General features: G+C 45.9%; 1 protein-coding gene across 2 annotated transcripts in view; it reads right to left on the reverse strand.

Moving 5' to 3' along the window:
• Window positions 1-18,408, reverse strand: part of RAB40C (RAB40C, member RAS oncogene family) — a 57,791-nt gene extending 39,383 nt beyond the window's left edge. The window contains exons 1-2 of one of the 2 annotated variants that reach the window (XM_032799348.2): window positions 18,282-18,408; window positions 15,946-16,318 (exon numbers count right to left, since the gene is read on the reverse strand). In XM_032799348.2, the coding sequence (XP_032655239.1) occupies window positions 15,946-16,099 (154 nt within the window). In that variant the 5' untranslated portion in view covers window positions 16,100-16,318; window positions 18,282-18,408. The remainder of the gene's footprint in view (window positions 1-15,945; window positions 16,319-18,281) is intronic. The other variant, XM_032799349.2, reaches the window with a different exon arrangement.
• Window positions 18,409-19,647: the final 1,239 nt, after the last annotated feature.

Genomic DNA, 19,647 nt, shown 5'->3' on the forward strand with positions numbered 1-19,647 from the left:
ATCACCACACCCGCTCTGATTTGTTGAAGAGGAGCATGACCCCTAGAATACCAAAAAACTCAACTGGTTATACTCTGAGTGGAGAATGATGGGTCACTACGTTAGGAGTCAGAAACCAAGAGACAGGAATAGTAGTTTCAAATCTGTGTTGTGACAAAGCACCACCCCACAGACCTTATAACAAAAGCAATATTTCCACTTCTAGATTTCAGTATTCAACAAAACTTCTCTGAAGAGCTCATTAAAGTAGCTGGTAGCAGTAATTTCAATACAGAGGAACTGAAACACTCAATGCAGAGCTGGCCTACGAAAAGCCATGGACACTAGCTGATCCACAAGCAACAGTCCTAGCCCCAGTTTCTCTATCACGTCCAGCATTAAAGATGCTCCAATAAGTATGAATGAAGTGGGGTGGGGAAGAAGGGGTGCAAGATTATACATGCAACACAAATGAGAGCAATGAATCAGTATTTCACGTCATCTATATGGAATGATCATGTTCCCCACAAATCCTTTAATTTGAAACACTACAGCAGGCAGAAGCCACCTGGGACCCATTTTCCTGCATAATGACTGTATTCCACAAGGAAGCGGAAGCTATAACAGAGGGCTGCTTTGAAAAGATGGTTGTTCCCCATGGAGTCAGACAGGCATGCAGTGAACAAGAAGAAGCAATGTCTGCTGTTACGGGGACCTTCTGCATTGGCAGCAGGAAAGATTCACTACCTTCTCCGCCAAAGGTCCATGGAGGCTTCAAAGTTCCTTGTAATTAATATTTCCCTGGCACTGTTTTAGCAGTCATCTTCCTTTGCACCACTACAGACAGACACACCATGGTACCATAGCCCTCAGGGACTATAAAATAAAAGTATGAAGTCAGATTCTAAAAATGGCCACTCATCTGCCCTTCCTCTGCATTTAAATTCTCACTTGGAGGAACAGTTTCAGTGTGCATTACCTGGCACACAATATGGCCTATTTTATACAGGTTTATACATTTTCATCTGAGCTTTGTCTGCTCGTTTACAGATCTGTAGCCAGAAAGGTCCATGGTAAGATTCACTCTGAAGTAAAACAGGTGCATTAGAGTTAACGCTCAAAATCCTGACTGACCTTCCATTCCTAACTGCTCCCTTCCTGTCTTCACAAGGTGGTGAGTGAAGGGAGGAGTTATCAGTCTTGGCTGTGAGACTGAGCTTTGAATGGTTTCTTGCTTGTTTGCATAAGTTAACACAAACATTAACAATTTTTCCATTCCATTTTTCTAACAAAACCGTCAAATGAGTCCATATGGCCCTCTTCACTCTTGCACACTGACAATGTAGCTTACCTGCTATCAGTTTAAAGGGTATTTTACACTATAGTATGCAATGAGTGCTAGTTATACATTCAGAACTTTCTATTAGCTATGAAAACAGTTGATGGGAATGGTATAGAAATACCCCATGTGCACACAGGATGCAGGTATTTAGGATCCCTGATAATGTAGTAACAATGCTATTATTTAGAAAATATTGTCATGACATAAATGCACAGCAAAAGAAAATGCAGTTAACCTTGAGAAACAACTTTCCATCTATAGATGGATCATAAACTGTGAGTGCCCCTAAGTCTTCCAGAAAAATCCATTACAAATAGATAAACATTGTCTTGAGCTAAAAAAGTGAAGCTTTATGTTAAAATAATGGACAAACACAGAAGACATCTGAACCTAGATTTACTACTGGTAAGGAATTTCTCATCTCAGAATTATAAGTCATGAAAAGATGGGGTTTCCAACAGATGTAGAGAGTGACAGAAGCTTTATTACAGCTAGAATCATGTTCATAGTTATCCAATTTGCGTACTCATTAAATATCTTATTCAGTAGATATAAAAATACTCATCTACACTGCCAAATAATAGGGTTCTCCACAGGTCTGTCTTTTAAATGCAGTGTAGCCATGTTGGTCCCAGGATATTAGACACACAAGGTGGGTGAGGTAATACTTTAGGACCTGAAGACCTCTGTGTACCTCGAAAAACTGCCTCTCTCACCAAAAGAAGTTGGTCCAATAAAAGATATAACCTGTTTAAAAGACGCAAGGTGAGAGGTAAACAACCACAACCAGTCAACTGAGACCTGTGCTTTATATGGTCAATATATTTCCTTTTAAAAAGATACAGTAAAGTTCCCAGGTAGGATAATATCAGAATAATGCCTGATAGTACATGAAGTGCTAGGACTGAAGTAGCAGTCAGATCAGAAGGAATGGAAACTATTTACTGATAATGGCACTACACTGGAAACAGTTAATGAAGCCTCTTTAATTTGATAGCAGCAAGGGAAGGTCTCGGTCTACACCAAGCACTCTGGAAGAACCAGAGTGACTCTGACAATTATGCTCTCTTACAGTGCAGCATGCTGGTTTCTGTCTCTTGCCTGGTCTACCCTGCAGCCATTTGGTCTAAAGCCTGTGGCGCTTCCTGCTCACCAGAACATCAAATGCAAGATCTATTCTTGCTGCAGGTCATGATGGGCTGCAGCTGCAAGGAGCTTTGAGTCTTAATTCTTCACTCTTAAATTCTTTACTATGTGTGGCCATTAGGAGTTATGACTCTCTCTCGAGTCTAGGAATTTATCCCTATAAGTGGTCAAGCGGCAGCATACCCATGTTTGGGAAGGATCTGCAGAAGCCTCATATTAGTTCCCTCCAGCTAAAGTGTGAATGGTTTGGACTACATTGCAGAAAGCGGGCTTGGGTCTGGGAAACTAATGTACCCAGAACAAACTGACAACAGGCTTAGCATCAGGGGCATCAGAAGATCCTGGAAATGAGGAATAACAACTTACCTGCTGACTTGGAGTTACTACAGATATGAAAGACTTTAAACAAAACTTGCTCTGAACTCTCTCCCTGTCCGTATCCAACAATTTTTTTTCATCTTTCACTTAAAATGTAAACCAGGAGTCGGCAACCTTTCAGAAGTGGTGTACTGAGTCTTCATTTATTCGCTCTAATTTAAGGTTTCGCGTGCCAGTCATACATTTTAATGTTTTTAGAAGGTCTCTTTCTATAAGTCTATAATATATAACTAAAGTATTGTTGTATGTAAAGTAAATAAGGTTTTTAAAATGTTTAAGAAGCTTCACTTAAAACTGAAATGCAGAGCCCCCTGGACCGGTAGCCAGGACCCGGGCAGTGTGAGTGCTACTGAAAATCAGCTTGCGTGCCGCCTTTGGCATGCATGCCATATGTTGCCTACCCCAGTGTAAACTTTGGCGCATGGACTGTCTTTGGTGAGTGTACAGCACCTAGCACAAGGGGGTTGTAGTTTGTGGCAGGGGTTCCGAGGCTCTGTACAATACAAATAAGTATTGCAAATTGGATTTTGTACATGGACAGCACCAGAAAGCATGTTCTGACACACCTGTAAAGAGTCCAGATTTGTAGACTACTTCATTCTTCAGCTGCTCTCTCTGCAATCCAGCGGAGAGAACTTAAGCAGCTACAGTTTCCATTCACAGTAGAACTTTGTTCAAGGCCTCATTTAAGGATAGCAACTGCATCTGAAAATTGCGTTCCGAGCCAGAATCAAATCTGTTCCTAAAGTTCCAAACAATTACAATGAACACTCAGGAAGCCAGAGAAACAGTCAACACTCAGTCTAGAATTGGGAATGTTACGTGGATTTGGTCTTTAAAAGAAAAATCAAGACTGATTTTATGCACAGAAGCAACGCAGACAAAAGTTTTTTCATGATTTACAGTTCAGTTAGCCATAAAATTATACAACTGCACTTGATAACAAAGACTATGAGGGAAATCAGAGGGCATCATAACAATCTGCATTGTTAGATTACAATACAGATGCAATTATAGATCTGAGACAAATATTCAGTATGGTCAAAATAAATTTCAAGGGAACACAAATATTGTGTTTTGGGGAAAAGCTATGTTCCAAAGCCTGGAATTTTAGAGATAAAGTTTGTTTCTTTAAAAAAAAAAAAAAAAAAAAAAAAAAAAAAAAAAAACTAAAACAAACCAACCACCCTTAATCCTGGACAGCATGTAGTACTTTGGAAGTATGGAGCGCAGGCACCACACAGAATTCACAGATGTATGCTTCAAAACCTGTGTATGGCATCAATGCATAGTTTGGGCAACACAGCTGATGAAAGTTTCCTAGAGTGCAAACATAGCAGCTTCCAGATTTTAGAATTTTGTGGTGTTCTAGATGCACATGGACATAGCTTCTAATAACTTAAAACACCTGTGAAGAATTCTCACAGGCACTACTCTTCACTAAAGCCAGCTGTTTAAAACAAATTCAGCATTTCTATTCCATGCCATCTGAATCATCACAATTCAGTGACACACCAGGAAAGCACTGGAGTAGTGAAAAACAGCCCACTTTTTGGACCATATTATCTCCGAAGTCCTTGACCCAATTTGCCCCAAACTACCCAAGAAAAAATAAATAAATAAAATGAATTGCAGCATTGAATCACACCTGGGGAATTTCAGGTAAATTGGTTAGGTCTGGAAAAGTTAAGTGTCAAAAACATCAGGCTTACAATGGCCCAATCATAATTATGGAGAGATCAGTGTTCATAATGAACAGAGGAGGATGGGACTTGGCTGCAGTTCTCCGTATAGCACCCTCAAGTGCTGAAGTTTCACACATCAGTTTGCATTTCCAAGTGCTGACATAGCTACATTACATACAGCACTTCCCAAGGTATTTGACCCTCCCAACTTGCTCTACAATTAAAGGTATGCTCCTTTGTATTCTCCTTTATGAATTCTGCAGTGTTCCAGCAATACTGCTTCAGATCTGAATAGGAGAAACTTTGTTTCCAAGCAAGCTACTCTCAAGCAAAGACTACACAGTTCATTAAAACCGCCATGAGCCCTCCTTTTGATGTACAGTCAGTGCACAGCTCTGGCCTGTGAAGAGTTCAGTCCAGTTGGTCTCTTTAGGGATGCAGTAGTGTTAAGGTACAGAAATAATGGAGAGAATTAAGATGCATGGGGGCAGGCAGAGAGAAAAAAGAGCCACTCATACTTGCAATCATGGAACTACTTCCCTAATTACTTTCCTCATTTGAGAGGCTAAACATTCATTTGGCTGTTAGTCTAGAAGATGCCAGTGTTTTACGTTTTAAAGGGACATTGTATATTTTAAAATTGTACTACGAGTTTTTAACCTAATGTTAAAAGCAACACCTATGAGGATAGAGGCTAAGGCTTCACTGCCAAAAAAGGTGTGTTTTTTCAGTAAGAGAATTAACATGTAAGCTATCTTACTGTAAAATCCTTGTGGAAACAAGGCTCTAATTTTTACCATGATGAAGCTATGTGAGGTCATCTGCGTATGGGTGTGGGGAATTGTTGACCTCACTCAGCTACATCACTATAAAAACTACCTGTGCATTGTTTCCACTGGACTTTCCAGAAAGGTAACTAATGCATATTTGTTCTCTCTGTAAAAAAAAAAACCACCTCTTTTTGGCAGTGGAAACAGTCTAAGATGAAACAAACTGGAAAGAGAGGAAACAAAGTGCATTGCTGTTAAATAAGTCTTTGTATTTAGTCAGTTTCCCCAAGCTCCTCCAGGTGCAGACTGCATATCTCTGTTTGTTCCAGACACTTGACTAAAGGGGTCCTGATCCCAACTGGAGTCTCTAGACTCTTCTGTAAATCAAAAACTTTGTAGCTTCTCCTGTGTGTCAATCTCAAACCGCAGAAGGGAGAAAAAACCCCCAACATTTTAAGACAGCAAAGTGGGATTGTAAAACCACAAGTGCTGGCAGGTGATTCAAGGGCTAGTGTAGAACCTGGAACTATTTAACTCTTAAAATAGATTCAGTTGAAGTCCCTTTAGGAATACAAAGAAGTCTGAAAGTTGTGACAGAGTAACTAAGCATGAACCCAGAATTGCATTGCTGCCTTCCATTTCAATATTGTCACTTGTTTAATGTATCTTACGTGTGCCTCCCTCCCTAGAATGGCCTAAGAGTAAATATACTGTGTCAATCTTAACAAAATCCTATCACAATAAATACCATGTCTTATGTTGAGATGATCACCACATCACATAGTAGGGATGACAAACACATCTCTTCATGATACATCTTAATGAAAGAAGCCTGCTACAGAAAGAAAAGCCTCCTACAAAACAGAACTTCGCCTCAAGTGCAATCACCAGACTTCAGACTCAAACCTCCGTTCTCTAAGGATATCCCTTTTAGCGTATGGGGTTTCTGGCATGCACCAGAATATTTATAGGAAGGGAAGAGACACCAGTTCCAATGCTTTCCAAGTTAGACAGCTTCTTCCTACTCACCCAAAGCCTGGAATAGTCTAGGAGCCCAGGTGACGTAATGCTGCTGCTAAGGAAACAGATAACATACAGAAAGTTTCTGCAGAAACAAGTTTGGAGGGCAGTGGAAGGTAGAAGAGAAAGACTTATCAGGGGAAGGAAATGCAGAAGCAAGCTTACGGGAAGTCAGGGAGTCAGACATTACTACTCACAAATGTATTTCAAACTTTCTGCATGGCTACTGCAAGTACCATTACAGATGCAACAGGAAGATGCTTTCCCTCTCCCTCTGCAAAGAGTAGAACTTGAGGAAAGTGTGTCAGGAAATGCTTGGTAACAGAGGCTCACTGGGAAGGAAGACAAAGATTTTCCATAGCAGAGTGCATGTAACTTTTGTATTGAGTTTGCAGCCTTTCCACAAAGAACTGGGCAATGCTATGTCAGGACAATGATGAAAACGCTAAACCTAACAAGCACTGCTTGGTTAATAAAGCTGTTGTAAGAGCAAGATAGCAAAAACAAAAAACAAAAGAACATCACTTTTCCTTTTAGTTATTAAATATAAACCTCTGACTTCGGATGTATCAGCTATAAATCCATAGTGATAAAGATGCAGGAGTCTTAACCACATAGAAAGACACCTTTTATATGTCTGTGTTATAATCTGTGACTCACTGTATTAGCATTTCCAAGCATCCATGGAGCATTTTGAAGAGCATTTCCCCCATCTCCTATATTACAGATCTGTTCTGTAACTCTAAAGCCTAATTCCAACCAATCTCTTCCAAAGAGATGACCTCAGCCCAGTCCTATAAGGTGCTTAGCATCCTCAAAAACCCTCAACGAGAGTTGAAGATGTTCAGGATCTTAGATGATGTTCAGCACCTTGCATGATCACGCTCCTAATAAGTTAAGTGGGAACAGGATTCTTATAACCCCAGTTTCGAATTAGCCCGACCTGACTCACATCAAGCAGAAAAGAGATCTTACTAAACACTGAGTGCAGAATCTGAGGAACATTTGCTCACGAAAAGACTAAAAAAGGGAGACAAGGATAAACTAGAGGTGTTGGAAGTGGTTGGATTCAATGCTTGCTCTGATTAGATTAGAGCTCTGTCCCCCTACTGTAGTGGAGATAAACATTTCCCTGAAGGGGACTGGAGTGAGTGCTAGCAGATGGAAGGGATTACTGTAACAGTCGCTCTCCACTTGTACTGTATTTCAAGCGATCGCAAGAGAAGGAGATTCCTAGCTGCGTGGCCAATGCAGCAGCACTGAAGAGTTCCCTGCCTATTAATTCTGCAACCACTGAGGGAACTTGATGGCATGGCTTCATTTACAAGATTTTGTCCCTATCCATCACTCACCAGAATGCTGAAACCTCAGTATGAAACGTTGCCACAAACACAAATCATGCCAGAGAATGAACAGTCATTTCTATTGGCATGTGGCGCCTATTGGTGGGCCAGCCCAAACTGACAGCTGATGTCTGTATCGATGTGGAAAATACTGTTCTGTCAGAACACCATGAAACACACCCAACTGCATGCAGTCAGGGGAAGAAAAAAAAAAAAAAAAAAAAAAAAAAAAAAAAAGATGAGTAAGCAGCAGAGAACAGGTGTCAAGCTAACTGTTCTCTCCCACCTCCTGGACATACTGCTGCTGTATCCTTGATGCATCACTGCAACATTATAAAGAAAAATCCACTTGGGTCCAGATTTGCAAAGATACTTAGCTGGCCAAATCCCACTGAAATTAATCAGAATTAGGCCCCTAAATACCTGTAAAAAATCTGGGCCTTGGACGTACATGTCTGCCCAAGCAATGCAACAGCATCTATGCCTCAAGAACTGGTGCTGGTCAGAGAAAAGGGCAATACATCTTGATTCGCCCATTCCAAGATTTTAGTAAACACTGGGTTAAGTCAGATAGATATTTCCTGTGCACCCCAAAAGGGGAAGGGTAGACTAACTGCATGCTGACAAGAAAAAAAGACAAAGGCCTTCTTCTGAAAGAGTTAGCAGTTCAGGAAGCAATCTTAAACAATTTCACTTGTCTGCTAACATTTCTCAAGTCAAACAGTGGCAGAGCAGCGCTCCAAGTCACTGCAGGACTCCGCCCCAGGAAGACCTGATTTGGGGGGAAGGAGGGGCAATCCATGCAATGGGAGGAGGAGGCTGCTGCCTCTCTCCCGTGGATCTCAGAAGCTTAGCAGGAATAGGAGCATGGAGGGGAGGATGAAGCTCTTCTGTCCTTACTGAGGAGGAAATAAGGAGACAATCTTTCCCTCCTTTCCAATCCTGCATGCACTGATTGCAAGAAGAATACATCTTTTGGCTAGGAACCTATAGGATTGCTACACAGACAATCAAAACATGCAGCTAATGCACTGAGTGATGACAAGGTGGAAGGATACTGTGGTGCTGCAGGTTAGATGGTGTTTGTTTAGAGTACATTTTAAAGGAGGATTTGAAGCAGAGGGTGAAAGCCCATAAGACTTAGTCAAGAGGGTAGTTCCAAGAGATGGGTCAGAGAAAGTGACAAAGGGAGCACTTTGGCATGTAATTTGGGCAGAAGACAAGATCTGCTCTGGAGAACAACCTAAATGGATTATTACCAATTAAATGAGAGGAAACTTTAATGGAAGAGTGTATGGGGTTAAAGATAGTGTCCAGAACTATGACCAGACCCTACACTGGATATCTCAGTAAGCGTGGAGAAAGTAGAATGGGATGGAAACAGGGAAATCTCATTTCAAATCCCCTTATCTTGCTTAGCTGAGTTTTACTAGAAAATTACTGAAACTGCAAAGCCTACATAGAGAAGGAAAGAGAAGAAGAGGGGTATCAAAAACAGCACACCCCCTAAGCTCAATTATCTCTTTGTTTTAAATGATTAGATCTCATAAAAGACTGAACAGTTTCTCAGAGCAATGGAACCCATGAACAACTATATTGTGGAACATCAGAATCTGACTCTAGTTTATTTTAGTTTTTTCCCCACTCCCCCACCTTTGCCCATTTTATAACAAAGACCCTGCTGGAAAGCTCACTTATTCAGAGGAGAGATGTAATGCGCGATACCGTATGGGGTTCTAGAGCACTTAGAAATGGTGCTTCTCTCTGTACTGTAGCCCCAACTAAGGGTTACTATGTCTAGCAGACACCTCTTTCCTTAAACCTGTTCAAAGTGATAGTCACCACTCCGATACAGTAGGAGAAGAAAGTTGCTTATCCCATTCCAGTCCAAACCCACCTGTGTAGGAAAGGGTAAGTCAGAGACAGAGTAGAACAGGTTCTCTATGGAGAAGCACCCTTTTCCACAGGAGTGTGCACAATGTTTTGAAGGATGTACCACCAGGAAAGCATGTTGCAGGCAGGTCCTCACCAGCGTTAAGACAAACCCTGTTTCCTGTGGATGCTGATCACCTGCTCACATGGCAGCAGTGTCACTTGTGCACACTGTCAAGTATTCCAGAGAGAGAAATTCACAAGTCTCATCTGCTTGTGACGCAGCACATAACAGAGCAGACTTCTTAGCCAAAGGATGAGGCTGGACAAGATTATTTAAGTGCAAGCATATGAGCAGCTTGAATTTCAGGAAGAAGTTTGATTTGTGACACAGCATTGTCTAAATGACATGCATTCCTGCAAGGAACAAGCATCTTCCCAGCTGAATAGATCTGCCTTTCACACCTGGCTCAGGGCTATACACACACTGCATCCACTTGCCCAGATGCCTGAGAACTCTGCAACTGGGGCATTTCTGCTGTGCTTTGGTACTCCTGGCTACTGCAACATTTAGGGGTAGGACAAAGACAAATGTGTGATTCAAGTAATGCAAACAATTTAATTAGTTTTAAGAGGGGGCTGGACAAATTTATAAATGCACTGTATTGCAAAGTTGCTTGTGATGATAGGGGCAGGACTCAACCGTCATGGGACTCATTTCCAGTTTGTTTTATGTTCCTAAACCAGTGGTCCTCAAACTGTGGGGCATGCCACCTTAGGGAGGTATGGAGGAACATTCAGGGGGGCGTGCAGCAGTGCCCAGGCCAGCCCCCACGGGGAGCAGGAAGGGAACGCCGAACAGCCCAGCTCCAGCCCTTGCCCAGCTTTGCCTGATTCCCTTTCCACCCCCAGACTAGCTCTGCCTCTAGCCCCAGCTCCTCCCCCAGCTCTGCCTTCAGCCCAAGCTCCTCTGCTGAGCCAACTGTGTAGTAATGGAGGGGGACGTGGACAGATTCCATTACTGGTAAGAAGGATACGACAGGAAAAGTTTGGGCTCCGCTGTCCTAAATATGCTGCCTCAGGGTTTCAGCCAGTCACCTGCAGGGGTCAGGAAGGGATCTTCCCTCACTAATGTCTTCTAGGTTTTTGTTTAACCTCCTTCCTCAGAAGCATCAGGGACGGTCATGGCAGGAGATGGGATATTCGACAGGGAGGGTCAGGACTCTGAGGTGGTGCAGAGCATATTCTCTCTCAGGGTCTAACTGATCACCAGTGTCAGGAAGGAATCTTACCCCAGGTCAGACTGGCAGGGACCTTGGCCGCCTTCTGCAGCATGTGGGTTTGGGTCACTTGACAGGATCATCTGAGTAAATCTCACTTAATCGTTTCCCTACCACTGCAGGGGCCTCAGGCATCGGTACACCTTAGTCCCTCCTGTGGCACACAACAGTCTAGTATCCTGTGGGCTGTAATACTTTGGTCTCATTGTGGCTGTTGGGTTTCATGTGCGGGAACTGGGGTCCTGTACTGTACAGGACTAGATGATCTCATAGCCCCTTCTGACCTCAAACTCTATGAAGTGACAGATGTTCAGAGCACACAGCAGTCACACAGCTTTGCATTTAGTCTCAGCTAGTCTAGCTGCAGCATAGGCTGCTAAGCAGGGTTCAGAGTGCAAGTCCAAGCTAGCCTTTCTCTGCCCAAGGTAGCAGGAGCAGAAGGCATACAGGAAGGAGCATGCTCAGCCTCAAGGAAAAGAGTAGGCTTTGTACCCCTCTCAGCAGGTCCCACTAGCTGAAAGGAAACAGGACAGGTAGGCTCCCAGGGAGTCCTGCTTCTGCACTAGGAGGAAGGCAGCCTGTAATCGTTTTTGGGAGGTAAATTGGGGAGAACAGGAGAAAAGACCCCACACTCCCTCCATACATCCTAGCATTTCAAGTGACTAAACTGGGACTGCCCGCATGGGGTGGGAAATCCAGGGATAGGGTGGAACAGAGTTGCGGAGTAAGACCACCCTGCGCTGGCAGCTCCTGTCCTGTGGGCTGGCTGGGCTCAGTTTCTGGGCATCATAACTTTACCCCGGGGGGCCAGGAGAAGCCTGAGTGGCACTGTGACCCCATGCGCCAGGGACCAGGTTGCAAAGTCAGAGCAGGGAGTTGAGCCCAGCCAGCCCCACAGGACAGGAGCTGCTACAACTGGGATAATTCTTTTTTTTGGGGTGGAGTGGGGGGCGGGGGGAGTCGAAGTGGTTCAGTCCCTTGAAACCCGGGACTGTTGAGACGTATGCCCTCCCCAAATAGCCTGCAGTGGGCTTTCTTTGCCCAAACATTCCAGGGAGGAGATTGCTTCAGAGCCTTTGTATCCAAACAGTCCATCCTGCAAGGAAAGCCTTTCGGTTAGGACCAGACCAGCAGCCTGTCAGAATGCAGTCCACGCCTGCAGAAGATGAGCTCTATGAACTCATCCTCACTTAAAGGATTTCCTTTATGAAATCAGCCCTGGTGAGGGATGCCAGTATATACACACAGTGAGCACGCCAGGGCCCCAGGAATACAACTGCCCCACAGGAAGCAAGGGGTGCTGCAAACAATAGGGACCCCATCAGCCTTACATTCCTGGTGGCTGACGTCTTAATTATTAACTGAGGATGAACAGCATAGGGAACACCAGTGGAAGCTTCCGCATTAGCGTGCCTCAGCCCCGACATCAAGCTGCCACCTTCCAGGCACTGCGAGGATGTTCAGTAGCCCTGACTCCTTCAGTCATAGGCTGCTCAAGAGTGTCAGTCAGTGCCAATTCACAGCAGTAACCTGTGATGGAGCCACCTGTCCAGAGCTAGAGTGAAACCCACCAATTCATTTCACGGAGGCCAGCCTCCAGAGTTTAACAACTATGTCACTGCATACATGAACACATTGTCAGTTTGAGTGTGAAATACTGAAACACAGCACTAGCTCAGTAATGCCTCTATCTGCTAGGCACTGGAAAAAAAATAAAAAGTAATTCACAATAAAACGATCACATTTGATAAGAGGTTCATATTCAGGAGTGACCTTTGAACTCTGCTTCCTGTGATTAAAAAAAAGCCTGAGAAAGGTCTTTATACTGATGATGCTTTCAGGAAGGATGCAGTCCATTCTACATATCAAAGTCCTTTAGCAGCTGCACATAAGCAGGAATTGCAGCTTCAGAGGCTCTTTGCCTCTCTTATGGACTGCACAGTCAATTGCAAAGAAAGCAGACCCCCTCTTCAGTTGGACCCCATTTCAAGTCACTCCTATAGACTGCCAAGAACTCTCCTGGCGCAGGCCTTTGCTGAAGTCAGATAGGGTAAGGACAAGCCAAAGCTCAGCTGCATAGAAGACCCTGGTCCTAGGTCACAAAAAGAAATGATCAGCTCCAGAATTTTTTTTAACCCCCCCCCAGTTCTATAAGTTTCTCTCTCAATATTTGAGTATCTTCCCCACCAGGTTTTCCCATCCCACCCCAGAGTCCTGCACCACAGTAGCCATCCTTGGCAAAGGATGTGGAATGTGGATGGAACTCCCTTTTGCTCCTTGCTCAGGAACAGTAGTTACCAGGAAGGCCACTCCCCAAGAGAAGTTAAGCACATGGGCACTGCAGAACTCACCCCAGAACCCAGCCAGGGCTAGGAGAAATCAAGCTTGAGAAATGAGTTGTTGCGCTAACCACAAGGCCAGCTCATCAAAGCTTATTTCTTTTTCTCAGATAATGGTAAGATCCGTTGTCTGGGCAATTAAAATGAGAAACGGATGGCACAACATGAACATCTGTTTATAGGAAAAAGAGGATGTGTATAGAAATTGCTAGGTTTTACACAAGAGCCTCTGCATAATGTTTCAATTTGGTGGGTTTTGGACAGTATTAGAAATGTGTCCTAAGTTTATAATAGACAAAATCGGATGGTTTGAGGGGCTGGTAATGGAACATGCAGTGTTTCACTTACAGATCACTCGTTTGAATCGGGATCAGTATTGGCCAAACTGGATTGCTCTTCAGGGAGCATATATAGAGTATTTAGTGATCTCAGCCCAGTTCTCAGTGGACAAGCACTATCAACACAAACATACAAAATTAACCTTAGCTGCCAGTTTCAGGCAAGAAGCCCTAAACGCACATGGAAGCTTAACTTCCTTTACAGCTAGAGATGGTCACTGCCTGGTGACAGTTGAGGCATATTGGCAGGATTTTGTGAGTGCACCCTAGCTGCTCAGGAGCCAGAGGAATTAAATTGCCAGGACTGTCAAGACTTTCCATGAGTGTTAAATTCACTCGAACTGCAAGGCTATCCAATCCCATTATCCACAGGGTATGCAACTTAGCAAGATGAGCCACTAAGTAGTGGAAATACCAAAAATGCAATATCATTGAGTGAAACTCAAAACATAACCATAAAATTAGCTACATAAAAATGGGTTCAAGAGCACACAGAAAGCAGCCATGGGAAATTTTAAAGCTATTAGAGGTATTTGGGGTTTTCTTTAAAATAAAGAGAGTTGTGGTATTTTCTGGGGTACACAGTTCAGAGTGCAGGGGGCACAGCCCATATTTATCGATTCCTGATACATTGGTTTCTTTTGTATATTTACTGTTATGGTTAAATGTAAAAATCAGCCCAAGTTATTGAATCACTAGTTCTTTTCCTACATTATGACTTCCAACTGATTTGAATTGCATTATCAAATAAAAAGGTTTTTAATTATATTTTTCAGACCTTAGAAGCACCTGTTGAAATGGTATCAACAATAGTTCCTGCTGTATCCTTCATTTTTTTCTTGTCAGTCAACACTAGGTGCAAAGTTCACCAGTTCTTGATGACACACCACTCTCACTGAAGGGGTGTGGAGCCCTTTTTGCAGGTACCCAGTACCTCACAAAAGCAATCCTTAATATATGAATGCTAGTGCTCATGTCAAGTCTTGTCTACAGCCCTGTAATCTGCTGCTATGAGTCTAGATCTCACAGCTATCCTGCCCTCTCCAAGCCATCTTCTCAAGAGTTTTTGCTTGTACTCGAACAGCAACTCTTATAAAGACTATGCACAAAGAGAACTCAGCACTCTCAGGAGTCAAGCTGTACTGCTCCTCCAAACTCTGAATTCAATCTGTCTCACCCCAAATGTTAACAAGCACCTGATTCTCCCAGACTCCTGTCTGCAGATTAAACTGCAAGTGCCAGCTACTACAGCCTCTAGGCTGGTCTTGGCAAAGATGCAGAGTTCCAGGGTCTGGATTAGATTGCTTCTGTCAAGCCCTTGGAGTCACATTTTGCACTGAAAATGGCGAGAACTATGACAGATTGCAAGTCACCACAGGACCTGCACCCTGCCAGGCAGCATTACATTTTAACTACTGAGAGGGGATGCAGGAGAGAGAGCAGCGCCACTCCTTGGCTCTTAATTATAGTCTTGTGACACTATAGTTAACGGTCTGTCAGGGTTTCCATTATAAACCTTGATTTTGCAGGAGGTAGAGAGATTATGTTTAGGCTCCTGGAGTACCCAAGTAGCAACTCACCAAAAGCTTTAGATATGAGCTAATCTCATAGGCACTTGTACCAAAAGAACTGAGTACTAACTGTGAGTATAGTTCAGTGCCCGTACTAACCCTCCAACAATGCTCCAAAATAATTTTTTTTTTTATTTTGGAGCAATGTACAAGAAGTGCCATGCTATTGTACATCTAACAAATGTGTCAGGTAACAGAGCACGTGTTTCTGATCATTTCTCTATTATGACAGAGGGAGGCAGATTCTTATGATTTTAAGGAATAAAGTGACAACACCTTTGCACTAGCACAGGGGTGGGCAAACTACAGCCCGGGGGCTGCATCTGGCCCATCAGATGTTTTAATCTGGCCCTTGAGCTCCCAATAGGGAGCGGAGTCCAGGGGCTTGCCCTGCTTTGCACATGCCGTGGCTCCGCTTGGCTCCTAGAACCAGCGGCATGTCACCCCTCTGGCTCCTACACATAGGGGCAGCCAGGGGGCTCCACACACTGCCCCTGCCCCAAGTGCCTTCCCCACAGCATCCACTGGCTGGGAACTGTGAGCATTCATGGCCCGCCATACAACTTCCATACCCAGATGTGGCCCTCAGGCCAAAAAGTTTGCCCACTCCTGCATTAGCATTAAAGAAAGTCCCATTAAGCCAAACTGGTAAGTCACCAAGCCAAATTGTAGCCAAGTACAATGCAAAACGTGGGACCCATCCACTGAGCATCATGTACTGTACAATTCCCTTCCTCAATAAAAGTCAATCTATTCGTAAGAAAAACTAGAGCTGCAGATCAATAACAATTAGAAAAAAGAGTTATCAATAGCTTCTTTATAATTATGGCTGCAGTTTTACTGAGTAGAACGTTCTCCCTCCACCCTTTCCAAAATCCTTACCATTGCTATAGGCGTAAGGGGATTCCGATGCTCCATCTTGAAGGCTCTCCAGGATTTCTCCTTTCCCAACATCACTGTCTCCTACCAACAGGAACTTGAGCAGATAATCATAGCTCTTCACAGGGCTTCCCTGGGTTCCCATTCTCCCTCTCATTAGTGAGGAGGCACAATCTGCATACTAAACATGCAGCCAGACTGAAAGGAGCACTAATGCCAGCTTCCTCGCTTTTAGGGAGGCTCTTATGAGCATAGGTTTTTGTCTCCCCCTTCAAAGGGGGGCAGGAAGGCTAAGGAACAATGAGTCAACCTCAGAATGAACCTTTCATCCTTTCCACCTTATGTCCAGTCTTCTGTACCAAGATATGCTGGGAGCCTAAAAGAAAAGAAAAGGAGGGTCCTCATTTCTTCGCTTGCTTTTAGCACCTTTTCAATATCCAGACAAAAATTTTGGTTAAATTCCCAAAGTTGCCAACAAAGAACCCACACTTGTGGTTTTTGTTTTTGTTTTGAAAGGCAGTTAATATGCTCACACAAGAAGCTAACACTGCCCAAAGCCTCTGTATCAGAGGTTTACCTATTCTGAAAGGCATAAATCCTCTGATACAAACAAAACAGTCAGGCCTGTGGGGAGCAAGTGTGACTGCTCCCTAGCATGGAAAGAGACCATTCCTGGACCAGTGGGGCTGAGCTTCACCAGCAAAATAAAACAGCAGTTTGCATAGGTAGAAATAAACAGGCAGATGGTTAACTTCTTAAGCTTTTCGCCATCTGCCCCCCAATACTACCCCCTTCTCCAGCCCAAACCCACCTTTAGAAAACCTGGGGTGGTTGCTTTTAAATGCTGAGGGAAATCAGATCTGTTAAGATTTAACTGCCCAGATCAATAAAGTGGCTAATTTAAATTCACACCCATCTTCCAGCAGCTGTGCTATCCCCACTTCATTGTTCTCTCTTCCCTTCCCCAATTAAAGGTGCCCAATCCCCTCTTCCAAAATAGAGGGTCCCCTCTACAGACATCAATCTGAGCCAGGAGACCAGGCACTCAGGAAGCTGAAATGAAGTGGCAGAGTTTTCAGATCTCCCCCTCAGGCAGAAATGGGGGGCGGGGGAGCACAACCATACAGGGGACAGGAATGAGGACACCAAAAGACAAGCCCCAAGGGGAGTCAGCCACCACACACATCACCTGAGAGTGCAAGGCCCAGCCAGAGCAGCAGGGCTGAGGGTGCCAGGGACAGCTCAGCTGGGGCAATGCCAGGCCCCACAGAGATGGATGGAGACCAGGAGCACCCAGTCCATGGGGTAGCAAGACACAAGGGTAAAGGGTATTTTGCATGCCAGCCCTCCAGGATAGAGGAATGGGAAGTGCCAGCCCCAGGAGATGGGGGAATAGAGGGAAGCTCCCAGGGCTTGGCAGGGGGTCTCTACCCTGGGGCAGGGAGCCAGGCCTGGGGATGACAGGGCCTAGGGCAGAGAGGGTCTGGGCAGGCTGGGGACAGTGGTGCCAGGCCAGGGATTGGGGTGCCAGGATGGGAGGACCCCAGGGGCCAGGTCTCAAAGCAGTGGGAGGCTAAGAGGCAAGGTTGATGGGGACATGGTCGGATGCTGTTGTGGAGCCGTTAGGTGCCAGGTTCCAGGGCTGGCTAGAAAGGGGGTGGTCAGTGAGGCAATGCCAAGCCCAAGATCAGGCTGAATTAGCCAGGCTGGGTGAGTGGGTGCCAGGGGGCAGGACCCAGATGGAGGAGAAGTCCAAGGAGGTTGCAGAGGGCCAGGACCAACGGGGAACGGTACAGGGAGGTGGAGGGGAGCAGGCCCCGGGGGACGGGGAGGGGGGGAGCAGGGAGGTGGAGGGGAGCAGGCCCCGGGGGACGGGGAGGGGGGGAGCAGGGAGGTGGAGGGGAGCAGGCCCCGGGGGACGGGGAGGGGGGGAGCAGGGAGGTGGAGGGGAGCAGGCCCCGGGGGACGGGGAGGGGGGGAGCAGGGAGGTGGAGGGGAGCAGGCCCCGGGGGACGGGGAGGGGGGGAGCAGGGAGGTGGAGGGGAGCAGGCCCCGGGGGACGGGGAGGGGGGGAGCAGGGAGGTGGAGGGGAGCAGGCCCCGGGGGACGGGGAGGGGGGGAGCAGGGAGGTGGAGGGGAGCAGGCCCCGGGGGACGGGGAGGGGGGGAGCAGGGAGGCGCGGGGCAGACCCCAGGAGTCCGGGCGGGAAGGCGCCGAGGGGGGAGGGGTATAGGGAGCGGCGGGGGGCAAGCCCGTGGGAGTGGAGTCTGGGACTCAGCCGTACTGGGGGGTTCCCACCCCGAACCGACGTGGGCTTGGGGGTTCCCTCCGAGACTCACCGTCCGGCCGGGCTCACCGCGCTGACACGGCCCGGGGGAGACGGCAGCAGACTCCCGTACCAGCTCCGCCAGCCCCAGCTCTCCCTCTCACCACCACCTCGCAGCACCCGCCCACTGCCTCAAGCCCATAGGCCAATGTTCCCGCCAATCAACATCACACCCGCCCTATCCGCGCCCCTTTCCGAACTCCCCCCCCGCCCTCTTCCAGCATCATCCTATCAGGAGCCGGAGGACTCCACCTTATTTGCGGAAAATTGAGCCCATCGAGGGCGTAGGGCAGGACTACAGACCCCGGCATGCAACGCGCCACCCTGCCCCGGGTCTGGCCTGAGCGTAGCATGCTGGGATTTGTAGTCTCAGCTATAGACGTCAGGCAGGGTTGCTAGGTGTGTAGCAGCTTGGCTCGACACAGCTGCCTGCAGGCAGGGTGGTAGCTGTGCTAGGCTACCTACACGCAGGGTGAGCCGCCGCCGCAGCGGGGCTGGGGCGCCTTCAAGCTGGGCAAGGGAAGTTTTATGACCCTCATTTTACAGATGGAGGAGGGAGGCTCTGGGACTGCAGAGCTGCCCACAGGCAGGGGTGGGAGCAGTGCGGCCTTGCACGTGACTGGGAATCAGTGCTGTGCAGCAGTGAGACTCAGATGTGTTTGTCCCCAGTGGAAAATTTCAGGAGATGGCAAATTTCCATCGCTAAAGCCTGAATGCTAAGCCCAGTCCGCCTGCCTTGAAAAGCATCATAAAGCTCCTTATGCACTCACAAAAAGAGGGGAATAGTGAGTCTCTCTCTGGAAGCTGGGAAGTTAAAATCTGGGGATGATTTAGGAGCCCACCAGAAGCAAAGTTTCAGTGAGTACTGTACAGTTAAAGGAGAACTGCCTGGTCCTTTAGACCCAATTTGTTCATACATGTTAGTTAAGCTTTTTTTGAATGTCAGGTAAAAGAGTTTCATTGTTTTTATTTAAACATATGGACATAGCTGCAATTCAAAATTGCATCAGCGTCCTACTGCATGGGAATCAGAAAAGGGATGGCCCAGACTCTCAGAAGTATTTTGGCTCCTAACTCCCATTGATTTCAATAGGAGTTGAGTTAGGTACCTAGATACCTTGGAAGATCTGGGCCCATATGTTATTCTGTTGGTCCACACAGTCATTCGATCACAGCACCTAGGGTGATCAGACAGCAAGTGTGAAAAATCGGGACGGGGTGGGGGTAATAGGAGCCTATATAAGAAAAAGACCCTAACATTGAGACTGTCCCTATAAAATCAGGACATCTGGTCACCTTAAGAGCACCACAATCCTGCTGATGTGGTGGCGGGCAGGGGAAAGACACAGACAGGAAATGGAAATTGTTCTAGATTAAAT

The sequence above is a fragment of the Chelonoidis abingdonii genome, chromosome 9 (assembly GCF_003597395.2).
Source record: "Chelonoidis abingdonii isolate Lonesome George chromosome 9, CheloAbing_2.0, whole genome shotgun sequence".
Taxonomy (NCBI): Eukaryota; Metazoa; Chordata; order Testudines; family Testudinidae; genus Chelonoidis; species Chelonoidis abingdonii.